This window comes from Pimephales promelas, chromosome 13 (genome assembly GCF_988280905.1).
Source record: "Pimephales promelas chromosome 13, fPimPro1.hap1.1, whole genome shotgun sequence".
Classification (NCBI taxonomy): Eukaryota; Metazoa; Chordata; class Actinopteri; order Cypriniformes; family Leuciscidae; genus Pimephales; species Pimephales promelas.
The window spans coordinates 25648066-25663076 of record NC_142781.1 but is presented as its reverse complement, the minus strand read 5'-3'; the positions used below and the strand labels follow the sequence as shown (position 1 = coordinate 25663076).

Genomic DNA, 15011 nt, shown 5'->3' with positions numbered 1-15011 from the left:
CGGGGAAAATATCATTTCCAGGTTCTAATTTGGCCTCAGAAAACCAGTAAAATATATATTTTTTTCATATTAATTTGTCAAATATTTTAAATGTTTAAGGGGCAAAAAAAATCAAACAAATGTCTGAAAATTCGTCGATATAGCTAGCCTATATATTGTTGCGCAGCATTTGGCATAGGCCTATACGTTCAAATTAAAATGTTATGCAATTTTAAACGGTTAATCGGTTAAACATGGACATCCCTATGTGCATCTTGCTTCAGATCATAACGTTCCATAACACCGATAAACTCCGCCTTTTACCTTGAGCACGCCTCTAGCCCGAGCTGGCCCCCTCTGGCCCAAGGTATTCGACGGGCCAGAAATCCTGGCCGTTGGCCCTGAGGAAGCCCCGATCAAGCCCCGGAAGTGACAGTGGAAACGCGACTGGCCCTGGCACGCACTAGCACGGCCCGGCCCTGGCCCGGCAGTGGAAACGCGGCTATTAATTCATTTGCACTCGAGTTTTTTTTATTTTTATACTGTGTATTCTCTGTGTAAATGTATGCACCGAATCGTGACGCCCGTACCATTTTGGTTCAATACGAATACATGTACAGTTCTACCCCTAGTTTGGAGTAAAGCTGATTCATTTGGTTTTGTGCAGTCGGTAGCCGATGCTGCATCTGCCCCAGCCCAGGATCAAGAGGCACAACAGGCATCAGTTCAAGAAGTTCAGGGCCTCAAAGAGTCCCTCAACCAATCAGAGAACAGGACAAGAGAACTGGAAGGCCATCTGGAGAATCTCAATCGAGTAAGTATTACACCCCCCACACCCCCCAATTCTATTATCCTTAAATAATATAAAATGTTTAATATAAAACAAAATTTTATAAACTAAACTTTTTTTGTGATTTTAAATTTATTCATTTCCCACCCTTTCTCTGACCCCCTTTCTGTTTACATCAGTTTTGTAATATTAAAAAAAATATATAACATTTTATTCTAGTAATTCATATTTATTACCATTTTCCACCCTTTTTCTGAACCCCTCTTTGTTTTGTAGTTTATCTCTCATGTGAAATATAGTATGGTTCTTGTGCCCGTCATCCGTCTCTTTGAAAAACCTGCGTTATATTGTGATTGGATCTCAAAACAATCTGCAATGAAACATACTGCCCAACCTTTTAAGATCAGACTGAAATGATTAGTTACCTTTTTGAAAATATGATGCTCATAGTGTGAGATTTCTGTTGCCCTTTGCAGACTGTAGGTGAGCGGGAAGCAGAGGCACGCAGTGCACAGGAACAGGCCTCTCGCCTTCAGGGGGAGGTAATGCGTCTTAGACAGGAGCTTCAAGATAAATCTTCTCAGGAGGAGCGGCTCAAACAGCAGCTGACTGACAAGGAGGAGAGGACCAAGAAGGCCATAGTAATGGCCAAGCAGAAGATCAGCCAGCTTAGTGGTAAAAATGTACCTTATTTTAAATTGTTCCTAGTAGTTTGACACTGAATAAAAAAAAAATTATAATAATTTCTACTACTTCCAGGTGTAAAGGGTCAGCTTCAGAAAGAAAATGAGGAGTTGAAGCAACAAAAAGATGAATTGGAAGTACGAGTGAGTGCACTAAAGTCTCAGTACGAGGGGCGTCTGAACAGACAGGAAAGGGAGCTGCGAGACCTCCGTGAGCAGCAGGAGAGACATGGAGAACAGAGAGACGAACAACCAGAACAGGGCTCCAGCAAGGTAACACCACACGTTTGTGCAATTGCAAACTTATAGCTGAATAAGTTTACATGTTAAAGTGTTTATCTAGTTTTTCTTCTGTCTGCAGACCCAGGAACCTCAAAGGACAACAGAACAGCGACAGATCTCTCTCAAGTCCACTCCAGTGGCAGAAAGAGGAAGGTACGGTATTTTTAGAGGGCACTATACAGTAACCTGCACATTTTATTTATAGTTGCTGTCAAATTGTCAACCATTTCACAACATGGTTCCAGTCAAGCCACTCTACATCCTCTTTTTGTCCCTATGATAGTGCAAGCACTTCAGAGCCTCCAACTGCTAATATAAAGCCCACACCACTGGCGGCAACCCCCAGCAAGCCTCCAGCCATCCCAGGAAACAAATCCACCCCAAGGGCCAGCATCAAACCTATGATCACTCCTGCCCCAGTGCCCACTCCTACACCCACTGCTACAGTCATGCCCACCACTCAGGTGGAGAGCCAAGAGCGTAAGTGTTAGGCTGTTTTGGACTAAGGTTCTTATCGTTTAATAAAATTTTAGTTTTTGAAAGTTAAACAGAAACTGAAAAATGTTTTGAAAAACTTTCAATTTTTTTTCCAGCTAGTTGCCAAGGCAACATTTCAGATTTTTAGTTAGTTTACATTTAAAATAACTACCAACTAAATTAAAACAATATAGACATTAAAAACAAATTGTGAATGCACAAATTACTAAACTTTAACTTAATATTTTAGATTTTTAGTTTAACTAAAAATTATAATGGTATGTCAATGATACTAAAATAACACTGATTTGTTTAAATACAGACTGTTTAAAGCTGCAGTCCATAGCTTTTTTGGGGTTAAAAATGATCCAAATGTGAATGCCAGTATCCACACTGGCAAGGTGACTGACAGCCTCAATCTCCTCAAACATTGTGTTCATCCGCGCTGTGCCGTGTCGAGAGTGTTGAAGTACAACTCGTGTCAAGTTGATCATTCCACGAATGACTGCAATTGCAGATTTCGAACAGAGATGGCGACAGAGTAAAAACGCCGGACTGCAGCTTTAAATACTAATTATAGTATTTATTGATGTTAAATTGAAAATTTTTGCATTTGATGTTAAATTCAATTTGTCATTTTGTACTATTATTTTAGTTTTAGTAATATTAGTTTTAAGTTTTTAATATGATATTTGTTTTATTTCTGTTTTATTTACATTAAGAAAAATATTTTTAATAGTTTAGTTAACAATGTACACATTTTTTTTCCCCCCTTGACCTTCCAGCCATGCAGTCATCTGAGAGCCCGCTAGAGCATATGACTGTCTATGGCAGTGCCAGCGGTTCAGTGCGGTCCACCAGCCCTAATGTTCAGACCAACCTGGCTCAACCTCTCCTGAATGTCCAACAGCAGAGCCAAGCCACTGCGTTCATTCAGCCCACTCAACAACAAACCCAACCCCCTGCTGAACCATCCAATCAGGAACCTCCAGCTGCTGTAATGCACCCAACCTCACAATTAGACAGGCCTCTTTCTACATCCTCGGGGCTATGGAGTGCCACCGCTAGCACAAGCACTGCCAGTGCAGGTAATGTCAATTATAAACTCAACCAGATTAGCTGAACTCTTGTCATGGAACTTCACTCTACAGATGAGCTCTTTTGTCCTCCTGCTTTAGTGACCGCGTCTCCTAGTAGTGCCTTGAGTAAACGCGCCCGTGAAGAGGAACAAGAGTCTGCTGACACACAGTCCCAGGATGAGCCCAGTGACTCTCCCATTTGCAAGAGGGTCCGAATTCATAGGGTGGAGGTGAGGTGTATTATATTATATCATCGAGGTGCCATTTTTTCATTTTCTTACTTTAAAGTCAAGACTGTGTACAACATAAAATATGTACTGCAGGAAGAGATGTTGGCTGAGGACAGCACTGAGGCTGAAGGCGTTGTACCAGGTGACAACCAGGAGGCCCCTGACGCTGTACAGGTAATAACAGAAGGATGTTTGTAGAACTTCCTCATTTTATTCAAACAGTGGAAGTGTGAAACCAATAGAAATTGGTGTTTCATATGCATGTCTGTGTGAAGGAGTTGGAGAGCTATGCTACTTTGGAGATGATGGATGTGGAACCAGGGCCATCTCAGTCTGTGCCTTTAGATCGACTTCTGCCTCATTCCTCTGACACGCATCGAAGCCCGGAGGAGCCCGATCACCACGTCATAGTCATTGTTAGTGACACAGAGAGTGAGGGAGACCACGAAGATGAATCGGAGGAGGAAGAAGAGGAGGAGGAAGAGCAGGTTTGTAGTTGCACCGCTGCTGAAATTCAGTGATGTTTGATCCTGTTATATGTACTGTTTTTATGCACCTTAGGATTATGAAGAGGAGGAGGATGAGGAAGAGGAGGAGGAAGAGGATGATGATGAGGAGGATGGAGGGATTGGGGAAGAGGGAGAAGAGAGCAACGAAGAGAGCGGCAGCAGAGATGGCAATGAGGTCTACGAGGGAGACGACACAGAGGTACAAAGCAGAGATGTGCACCAATCAGAATTCAGTTGAGAATATCAATTCCTGAATTTAACTTGAGGTAGCAAACATTATGCAGAATTGTAACTTAAATTTTATAAAGTATAATTAAAATCGAAAGAAACTCAAAGAAACGTCTGTAAGTCTAGTTTTATCAATACATTGTATTTTTCAGTCTGAATTAACTATATAGCATATGTTGTATGTATCTTGCATAGAAACCGACAATCGAAGCTTATTAACTGACAAGATTGTTCAATTAGAATGAAATAAATTCAGAATGGATAAGTGTCTGTGACCCATTAAAATATAAAAATTTGTTTTCCAGGGGTTTAGTTTTACATGCACAAATAGCAGCATAAACAACAGAACATGAGGAATCATCGTCACATCACGCACCTGCAGCGCTTCTGTGAACGGAGAAAAAAACGAATAAAATCATATATATAATATGAATAAATGCGCAAAATATGTCACTTAAAAAATTTATAGATGAACAAAACAAAAGAAATAACTGTGCGACAAGTAGTGTGCCAAGTTTCTGCTGATTTTTGTGCCAAAAACAAGTTCACGGAAAGGAAACCGAGACGTCAGAAAGCAGCATCCTGTTTGTTTTCTTTATTTTACAAAAGCACAATGTTTTGTTTATATTGTGAGTGTACACAAATAAAAGTAGACTCTTTACAATTTGTCTTACTCTTATCTGTATGACCATAATGATTCCACTGTTATAAGGAAACATTTCAAGAGATCACGCAGACTCCTCGTGCACACACACACACCACATAGCAGTTCTAGTATTGCTAACTTGACATCGCAGCCTGTTCATTATCAAAATAAAATAAGTTGCACTGCTCATTTTAAATAGTCTGTGGTGGAATCTGTGGTGTTCAGCGTGAACATCAACTAAATCAGACTATGCTTTGATGTTTGGTGAAATAATGTGTGTCAGATATGAATATGCAGGATATACAATTTTACTGACTCTATCACTTTGAGAAAATCAATGGAGAAAAAGAGAAAATCAAAATATTTACTATATAACAAACATAATGCTTAATTGTGGTCTCAAAAATATATGGATAGGTTTGGAAATTTGAATTTGAAAAAAGATTTTTGAAATTGAAAATGTGTAGGAATCCTGTTTGTTAGCTTTTTTAACCGGTAGCCCCTATACATTATTTCTCAATGTAATAACAAAATCCGAATTAAATCCAACTTATGATTTTTTTTTTTCTCTCTCTCTCTCTCTCAAAAACTGTTTTGTGTATCATATTTCTTTTTTTAACCATGTATCATGTTTTCAAAATATTTTGAAAAATTACTTTCAACCGATCATGAATCGGTCAAATTTCTTACTTTCGGTTAACCAGTTAATTATTAACCTAAAATATACAAAATTCTAACAAACATTAGATATTAACCAAATTGGTTATTAGTTTTTTTTTAATAATTTTGTAAGAAGTATCTTATGCTCATCAAGGCTGCATTTATTTAATCAAAAATACAGCAAAATTGTCAGCTTTATGAAATTAAAATATATATTTTAAAATGTAGTTTACTCTTGTAGTGCAAAGCTGAAATTTCAGCATCATTATTCCAGTCTCGCATGATCCTTCAGAAATCATTCTAATATGCTGATTTGATGTTTAAGAAACATATATTTTCATTTGCTGGTTAATTTATTTGAAACAGCATTTATTTAAAAATGGACATATTTTGTTGCACTATAAGTGTCTTTACTGTCACTTTTGATCAATTAAATAATCCTTGCTGAATAAAAGTGCTAATTTCTTAAAAAAAAAAAAAAAAAAAACGTTTTTATGGTAATGTATATCTCTAAATTAATTAGTTAAGGGGGGAAAATCTAATTAGTTGGATAATTAGTCTAAAATTGTCATCAAGTTTTGTTTTCTTTTTTTGTGGCAAAACTTGTTAGACTAATTTAATTTCTTCATGTAAATGGATATCTATGAATTGACATTCAGTAAATTCCTCTTCCCATTAACCAACTGTAGTACATTGTTTTTTGTGCAGCATAAACACCTATATTTGGACTTAAATTTAGAGAGGTCTGTATAAGCTAGCTCAAGCCATTTTAATGATCCAACCGTAACTTGTCGTGTAGCTAGCACAACAGGCTCAGTTTGACTGCGCACCCTTTAATGCTAATAAAAATGTTTAAACCCATTTTGCTAAATATAGCTTGGGACAATTGTTCTTTGTGTGTATGTTAAATCAAAATGTAATGCTCAGGAAATTAACTAGAAATGTTCTTCCTGCTATTTCTTTCCCCCCCTCCCTTACCTTCCACACCATCCTTTCCAAGGGCCCCGATCCCACAGATCCAGGCACTGAGACGGAGGAAAGTATTGGAGCGACAGACTCCACCCAACGCATGGCAGATTCTCAGAGCTGTAAGTCAGCGTGACCGTGACCTAACCGTCTGTCTGAAAGGATCTTTTCCATGCAATTACATTGAATGGGATTGAGGCATTCAAGCTTCAGAAAGTCAGTTGTTGGTGTTTTAGAAGTGCCTTCTCTTTCCTTTCTTCTATATGTGACGTCACAGTTGAAACAAGCACATTGGAGATGTTTGATGCACCGGTCACCAGCTCTGCTCCTCGACCTCCACAATCACCCAGGAGACCTCAACATCCTCTGCCACCTCGACTTAACATCTTGGCCCAACCTTCTCAGGAGTTGGGACCTCCTGCTCAAGTCCAGGTGTGTGTACTGGCATAGCCTGAGGATTTTTTTTTCTTTGTGGTTTGATGTTAGGCATTGCCTCGAGTGTGCGTTGAAAAAAAAACTTGCATGTGTCTGCAGCGTCTCCCAGTTCGTCGGCAGTCAGTGGGACGAGGACTTCAGCTTACCTCTGGAATGGCCAGTAGTGCAGTGAGTCGCCTTTTAGGACTTGGTTAGATTGTGTGGTTTGCACCTGAGCTTGAATGCTTGTCGTCAAATCCCCAGTGTCATCGTTTTCCTCTTTCACATCAGCAGCATTTCTTTGAGGACGATGACAGGATGGTTCCCAGTACCCCTACACTCATTCCTCCGCGTTCGGATGGATTTCCGGAAGCAATCCAGTGCGTTTCCTTGTTTTTATACTTTGGTTTGCTTGTTTGTTTCTTGCAACGTGACTGATTTCTTTTCTGTTGTACAAAGTTCTCCACAGGTCGCAGGCGTATCACGATTCCGATTCGGTCCTTCAGATGACCTCCCGCAGACCAGCTCCTCTCACTCTGACCTTGTCCAGCTGCCCTCACAAGGTTGCATGCATTACCTTATGATGTTGAATCTGAAAGAACAACTCAGTAACTGCTTTTTCTGTCAAATATTGGTTAGTTTTTTCATGGTGTCTTCTGTGTTTTGCCGGTTTAGGCATGTATGATAGTTCTGTTTTCCTTGGAGCTCATGAGGAGGAGTCAGGGGGCCGCAGTGTCCCCACAACCCCACTACAGATCGCTGCTCCTGGTATGTTTAAAATCACGCATCCTTTTTGGGGTTCTTTGACAACTCCTCTTTAGTTGAAATTAATGTTCAAAATATGTTTTTTTCAAACTGATTGTGATATCTAGGAAACAAAGTATTCCCTTTTCAATGATGATGTATACACTACCGTTCAGTTTTTTTTTTTTGTTTTTTTGTTTTTTTACGAGATTGATACTTTTATTTTGCAAGGATGCATTAAATTGCTCAATCGTGACCGTAAAGACATTTATAATGTTACAGAAAATGTTATTCTCATAAATAAATGCTTTTTGTTGAACTTTCCTTTTCTAAAAGAATCCTGAAAGTATCAGTTTTCACAACAATATTAAGCAGCAAGAGCACCAAATCAGCATGTTAGAATGATTTCTGAAGGATCATGCGACACTGAGGACTGGAGTAACGATGCTGAAAATTCGGCTTTGCCATCACAGGAATCGAAATGTTATTTTAAATTGTAATTTCACAGTATTACTTGTTATATTTATTTTTTACTGTATTTTTGATCAAATAATGCAGCCATGGTAAGCGTAAGAGAATTCTTTCAGAAACGTGTACATAAACATTTGAATATATACTCATAATAAAAATCTAAATGTAAGATCTCTTGGAAAATTCCTATTTGAAAAAAATCTGGAAAAGTGCTGGATTATGCAATGGTCACTTTTGCTTCACTTTCCAAAAATTGATGACACAAGCCATTTCAAGATAATTTCAATATTCTTCATGACATTTTTAGACCTTATTCTCATTGCTGTACCACTTTATCGGTTAAATCATCTTTTTTTTTTTTATCTATTCAGTGACAATTTTATCAGAGACTCTGCCATCTGAAGCAAATGAGCTTGCTTCTCAGTCTGTGCCCACAGTGAGCACCTCCACACCAGGCCTCAGCGCTCCTGCAGGCACTAGTGGGATGGAGGAGAGAGACGACATGTTCATGGACGCAGGAGACAGGTGAGTGTGAGCCCTTAAATCTACCTGTGCAACACTTCCTTTCATTCTTGTGCCACAAACAAAGAGATTGAGAGACCATGGACTCATTATTGTGTCTGAATAATGTTTCTACAGTACTGAAGCTTCACTTGAGGCTGTGTCACAGACTGAGGCAGAGGAACCAGCCCAGACAGCAGATGAGTCTAGTCTGCCTTCCACAAGCCAGGAACCTTCATCTAGTTCTGCAGGTACACACAAGCACACTTAAAATTATGCAGACCGCCCCAAATATCTCATTGCGGATTTATAAACTCTTTTTTTTTTTCTCTTTCAGACACAAGCAGCTCTCAGCCTCCTAAAGCCAGAACAGGGTTTAGCAGACAATGGACTAGTGGGCGTGGTTCTCGGAGTTTTGTAAAGAGGGGTAAGAGTATGTACCATTTTTAGTTTCTCCAACTGTGGCAAATTATATTTTTATTTCTTCTCATTTTAACCTGTATGTATTAACATAGTAAGATTTAACATGATCATGTATATTTGACATCTTGCTGTAGGTGGACAAGGTGTCATGGGTGTGAGGGGTCGTTTTGCCAGGTGAAGCAGTTGTGGAGCGACACATTCTGAACTAATAGTTCCAAAAGAACACACCCTCACATTTGTTTCACGTCAAGGATTCAGTCAAAGTATTATAATTATTGTTTGTTAGTTTAATGCTTTAGGCAATCCATCATTGTTATTTTAATGATTTTACATCCGTACAATAAAATTGTTTTGAAGGAAATTCTTAGTGTGTCCTTAATTCTGTCTCTGACGATGCAGCATTACCGTCAAAGGCTGTTTTTCCATTGCACATAAGACGAGGGCATCACTAGAAATCTAATTCACTGTTTATGGTATAGTTAAAGAGATGAATGACTCAGTTTTTCTGAGTTTCTTGGCATTTGAAGAAGCTGCTTGCTGAGTTTTCCTTTGGACCTGTAGCAGGTTTTAAGATCACTGGTTTTTCTCTTTCCATTTTTATGCTGTAATACTTTCCTGTGAAAGACAAGAACACAAATATGTAATAAATGCAATAAATAAGTATTAAAACTTAATTTTTGGTAAATGAAATAAAGCTAAAGTATGAAAAACTGAACAATGAAAAATGAAATATTTCAACAACTACAAATTAAAGCAATATAGAAATATTTTGTAAACAAAACAAAAAAACATTCAAAATATATTTTAAAAAAACATAATATCATATAAATACTAAAATAACACTGGTCAAGAGCTACATTAGCCTGGCTTTCATTGAAAATTCTAGTCAGACAAATACGATCAATTATAAACGTACACAAAACTCCACCCTGGTTGAGGAGCTCATTAGATGTGACTGGAAACAGTGCTGGGACAGAGTCCAGTAACAGCTTTTCACTAGTTTTAATGAATGTTGTTAGACTCACTTTGAGAGAATACATAATACTTGTACCCCTCTTTCACCCTAGAGGGTACGGACACGGCAGAGGTCACCATGGTTGGGAATCCTTTCCAGTTCTTCGAAATATTGATCATATGCCCCAGAGCTGCAGCTGAGGAAAAAAAACTCCTGAAATTAATTAAAACACTGAAAGGTCTGTTTCACTTAATTTTTTTAAGTTTCCCATCTGTCTTACCAAGTCCCCACTTGGAACAAAATGTCCTTTTTGAGGCTTTATTGGGGAAACTTCTGTTGCCAGAAGTAATATATTTGGTATTTTCACTTTTTATTAACTGCACAAATGCTTGTACACACAAACCTTCCCTCTCCCTTTATGTCTAATTTATAATTATTATATAATCTAAATGTGAATGAATCTTTTTAACATTTTTGTAATGCTGTATGGAATTTTTGTAATCAAACTAGTGATACTTTACCGGCTTGTCGTCTGGCTCTTGTCCTCGCTGGGTACACGGGAGTTCTTTTCCCACAACTTGGAGTAATCTGGTATGTGTACTTTTGAGCCAATCCACCTGCAGAAATCGATTTAAAAAAAATCAACGACGACACTCGCACCTAATAAAAACAAGCAGCCATAGTGTGTGCTTACAGCATGCACATGTAATATTCTTCTAATTCTTACCTCTTTTGAAGAAGATTACAGACTCTTTTCTGCTTCTGTACTCGGGTATAGATAAAGCAGCTGTGATGTGACCAATCTGTCCGAAGCCCTGGCTGACGAGTTTGGGAAAACCATGATCCATCACACCGTTGTCAAACCTCCAGTAGTCCTTTCCCTGTGAAATATGTGCAAACAGGATACATCAGTTGTTGTCGTCCAGCATTTTTTTTGACACCACTTCTGTTATAAATATATGTAGTGAAATGAAGTGTTTTGTCCTAATGTCTGTGTATGAACCTTGAAGAAGTAGGTTTTCCCCATGCAGTTGCAGCGGGTGTAAACGGTGTCGATGGGAGACGTGATTCCCCAGACCCTTGTTATTAACTGAGGAGGATCAGGATTTCTGTATTTGTCCAGTGTCCAAAAATAATGTCCTATAGAGAAGAAAGGGAAAGAGACACATTGATGTTCATGAACATTTGGTTCACTGTTCCGTGAATTCCACAATTCTATTCCGTGATATCCTTAAAAACTGCAAAATATAAATGCTTTGAACCAAAATAAGTGCTGCTATAAAGCAAATGTGCTGACCTCTGAACACCACAATGGTACCATTTTTCAGTGTAGTCAGACCACTGACTGGACGCCCACTGCAGAGGTTAGTGTCATAATCATCTGGGGACAAAATTAATAATCAAAATTATGCAAAACATCTTTTTTTATAATATATGGAATTTAAAATATTCATGATAGTATTTGAGTGTCGGCAGTGTTCAGCTGGAAACCATGAAGGCTCTTAGTAGGAACAAAATTTGCTACAATGAATATGAGGCATGAAAGATCTTACCAGCTTGATAATCTTTAATACTGTCAGATTTGTCATTCTTGTGTGTACTAGGCTGAATGGTTCTTTTTGTTGGTTTCACTGGAGCAGGAGTAGATGCTGTCTTTGGGACTGAGGTAGCTCTTGAATCCATCAGACTCATTTCAGTGACAGAATATTCCTTTGGTGCTGTGCTTGCTGGACCATTAGATGGTATTGCGCTTGTAGGACCTTCTGTTGGCACTGCCTTTGTTGGACCATCTGTTGGTGCCGTGCTTCTAGGTCCTTCAGTTGGTGCTGTGCTTGTTGGACCTTGTGTTGGTGCTGTGCTTGTTGGACCTTCTTTTGGTGCTGTGCTTGTTGGACCTTGTGTTGGTGCTGTGCTTGTTGGACCTTCTGTTGGTGCTGTGCTTTTTGTACCTTCTGTTGCTGCTGTGCTTGTTGGACCTTCTGTTGCTGCTGTGCTTGTTGGACCTTGTGTTGGTGCTGTGCTTGTTGGACCTTCTTTTGGTGCTGTGCTTGTTGGACCTTGTGTTGGTGCTGTGCTTGTTGGACCTTCTGTTGCTGCTGTGCTTGTTGGACCTTCTGTTGCTGCTGTGCTTGTTGGACCTTCTGTTGCTGCTGTGCTTGTTGGACCTTCTGTTGCTGCTGTGCTTTTTGTACCTTCTGTTGCTGCTGTGCTTGTTGGACCTTCTGTTGCTGCTGTGCTTGTTGGACCTTGTGTTGGTGCTGTACTTGTTGGACCTTCTGTTGGTGCTGTGCTTGTTGGACCTTTTTTTATTTTATTTTTTTATTTATTTGACAGGGACAAATGCATAAAACATTGCTTTATAATAAATACAAAGTAGATGCCACGCATACAGGTTTCTAGCCATGACTAATTTGCAACCCCTGTCCCTGTTTCTGTTTCAGCCATTGCTTTAAATGTGTATTAAAAACCTTGAGTTCTGTCAATGTTTTAATTTCAGATGGTAAAGCGTTCCACAGATGTATGCCTCTTAGTGAAAATGATGTGAGGGGGGATTATATAATGTGACAATGTTAAACTATATTTTTTGGACAACACTACAGTGATGGCCACACATTCTAAAGATGTGTTTAGATTTAAAAAAAACAGAGTATTGCTGTTTAGCCAAGATTCACTTAGAAGGTAATCCAAATTACAGTATGTCAGTAAATATTGAATCTGATCTATTTTTGATGTAATACTTAGAATATTCAAATGCCCTCCGACAAAGCCCTTTAGCTTAGTCTTCGGATCCCATATAAACTTTGCATGATTCACACACCTTCATTTGGCGCTGTACTTGTTTGACCTTCTGTTGGTGCAGTGCTTGCATTCTCTTGTGGCTGTGGTGTGCTGGAAGTTGTCATCTCAGATGGCTGTTGAGTGGTAGACCCTATAGGGTTCTCATCAGCAGGGAGCATGCTGCTTGCATCTGCATCTGGAGAGAACAAAACTATTTCTGTTATAGTACAATCAAACTACTGTGGTCTTCAGCATGCACGCATGTGCTGCTGTTTAAGGTTTCTTGCATATTTGACAAAAAACTTGTTTATGCCAGATTATAAATGCTCACCAGAGCCCTCAGAAGGTATGGACTCACTTTCATCCTCAGGGATCATTAACTCGTCTGCCTCGGCATAAGAAGACAATGTCATTTTATCGGAGTACAATGTTTTTCCTCAGGATGTAAGCATATATATATATATAACTTATTATTATTCATGTGAATTGACGTAATTATTCTCAGAGGGGAAAAAATGTGAAAATTACTTTAAAAAGTCAAAGTAACGTAGTTCAATACGTGTTCGACAGGGAAAAAGAAGAGAGAGAAAGCCTCACCTCCAATCCCTTCTTCATTGGTCATCTCCTCATTGGAAGATTCTAACAAAAAAGATGTCACAACTATACTTTAAGAGAACTGTTACTACAAAAAAAATCAACAGCTACGTAAGCTAAGTATCAGTTACACTTGATTTGTTTATTTGTGACAAAGCTGCAGTAATTATACCTGTAGATTTTTTATTCTTTAAGTTTAGGCATAAGTTAGCAGTCCTTTGAGCTGCGGTGTCAGTGTTTCTTGACTTTAAGGCAGTATCTGTGAGAGTCACAGAGATATAAGCTTAAAATTAGGGCAAAATTACACATGCATACAGATAGATACATCTGCACTTTCAAATATCTGTTGTTAGTTATTTTAATTAATAAATACTGTTCAAATGTTTGGGGTCAGTATATATAAAATATTTTATTGATATTGCAAACGATGCATTAAAATGATCAAAAGTGACAGTAAGACATCCATCGTTACAAAAGATTACTGTTGAAAATAAATGCTGTTCTTGGGAACTTTCTGGGGAAAAAAATTATCATAAGAAATATTTGTTTTCAAAATTAGAAGAAATGTTCTTGAGAACCAAATCAGCATATTAGAATGATTTCTGAAGGATCACTGAAGACTTAGTGATGATGTAATAGTCAATAGATTAATAATAAGTCATTATCAATTAATTTAGTTTAATGGTTTACCTTCCATCAAGCACATGCCCTCATAATCAGGGCAGCACTGCTTGTATGGGACACAGTCGATATCACAGTGACATGGATTGCCTCTGTTAAAAGGCTCCCCGCAACGTCCTTTGCATGAGTCCTCTGTGATCAGAAATAATAGCAAAGCAATCTCATAGTGTTTATGACATTCACACCAAATGCTACACCAAAACTAATGAAGTCAACATGAACCTTACTTGTAGTGCACAAGTCTATAAAGTCTGTACAGCATTCATTCAGGCCCAGACACTCATGGTCACACTGGCACAAGCTTCCTCTGTAGTACCCTTCTCCACAACGACCCTTGCAGCTATCTGGACAAGTTTGTTTTAAAGAAAAAGCGGATTTTGAATTAGTTAGAACTCAATATGTTGAGCAACATATCTGTACATACTGACACAGAGACAAACATAGCGAGAGATGAGTTAATTATTTACAGTGTCAACAGAAGTGACTGCATCACTACTATGAGTGAAAAACAGCTCACTGTTATATTTACTAGATAGATAGATAGATAGATAGATAGATAGATAGATAGATAGATAGATAGATAGATAGATAGATAGATAGATAGATAGATAGATAGATAGATAGATAGATAGATAGATATTCTCATGACTTACTTGGATTTGAAGAGCTTGTGGAAGCACATGCAAAGAGCAGCAGTAAGGACAGATATGTGGCCATCTCAGTTCGCTGGAGTCATCACAGTCATCTACACCCTCTGGTTTTTCACCTGCAGTGATCTTCACTTTTATATAGAGGCAGAGTGAGTTGGTGTTCCCCTGTCTATCCAATTATACAGTCAGTGCTGAATTAGTAATCGTCTAGTTTTCAAGGGTGCGGTGATTCACAAAGACAAACAGACTTTAACATCCCCCCTCACGGTGT

At 38.5% G+C, this 15011-nt stretch overlaps 2 protein-coding genes across 9 annotated transcripts in view; one reads left to right on the top strand and one right to left on the bottom strand.

The window, feature by feature from the left end:
- tprb (translocated promoter region b, nuclear basket protein) overlaps window positions 1–9443 on the top strand; it is a 22818-nt gene extending 13375 nt beyond the window's left edge. Inside the window, exons 31-50 of one of the 5 annotated variants that reach the window (XM_089118726.1) lie at window positions 647–793; window positions 1246–1444; window positions 1529–1725; window positions 1814–1887; window positions 2018–2214; window positions 2997–3299; window positions 3390–3520; window positions 3614–3694; window positions 3796–4008; window positions 4082–4228; window positions 6564–6651; window positions 6807–6961; window positions 7064–7132; window positions 7238–7323; window positions 7403–7506; window positions 7619–7711; window positions 8530–8683; window positions 8798–8910; window positions 8997–9092; window positions 9217–9443. In XM_089118726.1, the coding sequence (XP_088974852.1) occupies window positions 647–793; window positions 1246–1444; window positions 1529–1725; window positions 1814–1887; window positions 2018–2214; window positions 2997–3299; window positions 3390–3520; window positions 3614–3694; window positions 3796–4008; window positions 4082–4228; window positions 6564–6651; window positions 6807–6961; window positions 7064–7132; window positions 7238–7323; window positions 7403–7506; window positions 7619–7711; window positions 8530–8683; window positions 8798–8910; window positions 8997–9092; window positions 9217–9260 (2691 nt within the window). In that variant the 3' untranslated portion in view covers window positions 9261–9443. Of the gene's footprint in view, window positions 1–646; window positions 794–1245; window positions 1445–1528; window positions 1726–1813; window positions 1888–2017; window positions 2215–2996; window positions 3300–3389; window positions 3521–3613; window positions 3695–3795; window positions 4009–4081; window positions 4229–4562; window positions 4922–6563; window positions 6652–6806; window positions 6962–7063; window positions 7133–7234; window positions 7324–7402; window positions 7507–7618; window positions 7712–8529; window positions 8684–8797; window positions 8911–8996; window positions 9093–9216 lie in introns of those variants that run through there. The other 4 variants (XM_039691952.2, XM_089118725.1, XM_089118728.1 and 1 more) reach the window with 4 other exon arrangements.
- prg4b (proteoglycan 4b) lies at window positions 9349–15011 on the bottom strand. 4 transcript variants are annotated; one of them, XM_089118732.1, is made up of 15 exons: window positions 14744–14942; window positions 14318–14434; window positions 14100–14222; window positions 13582–13668; window positions 13413–13454; window positions 13147–13200; window positions 12856–13011; window positions 12311–12337; window positions 11591–12202; window positions 11335–11418; window positions 11041–11177; window positions 10765–10918; window positions 10559–10654; window positions 10108–10233; window positions 9349–9697 (listed from the first exon to the last, which is right to left on the bottom strand). In XM_089118732.1, exons 1-15 carry the CDS (start codon window positions 14805–14807, stop codon window positions 9579–9581), a joined length of 1998 nt encoding a protein of 665 aa, XP_088974858.1. In that variant the 5' UTR covers window positions 14808–14942; the 3' UTR covers window positions 9349–9578. The 4 variants fall into 4 exon arrangements, with proteins under 4 accessions (XP_088974858.1, XP_088974855.1, XP_088974856.1 ...); XM_089118729.1 differs by having other exon boundaries at window positions 11591–12337; XM_089118730.1 differs by lacking the exon at window positions 12311–12337 and having other exon boundaries at window positions 11591–12310.

What these genes read in the sequence shown, in the direction of transcription:
- prg4b (XM_089118729.1), bottom strand. Translation starts at nt 14,807, where the DNA reads ATGGCCACATATCTGTCCTTACTGCTGCTCTTTGCATGTGCTTCCACA. An exon ending in AAGTACAGCGCCAAATGAAG is followed by an intron (nt 12,338 to 12,855) that starts GTGTGTGAATCA and finishes AAATAAAAAAAG; the next exon opens with GTCCAACAAGCACAGCACCA. An exon ending in TATTAAAGATTATCAAGCTG is followed by an intron (nt 11,419 to 11,590) that starts GTAAGATCTTTC and finishes TTTTGTCCCCAG; the next exon opens with ATGATTATGACACTAACCTC.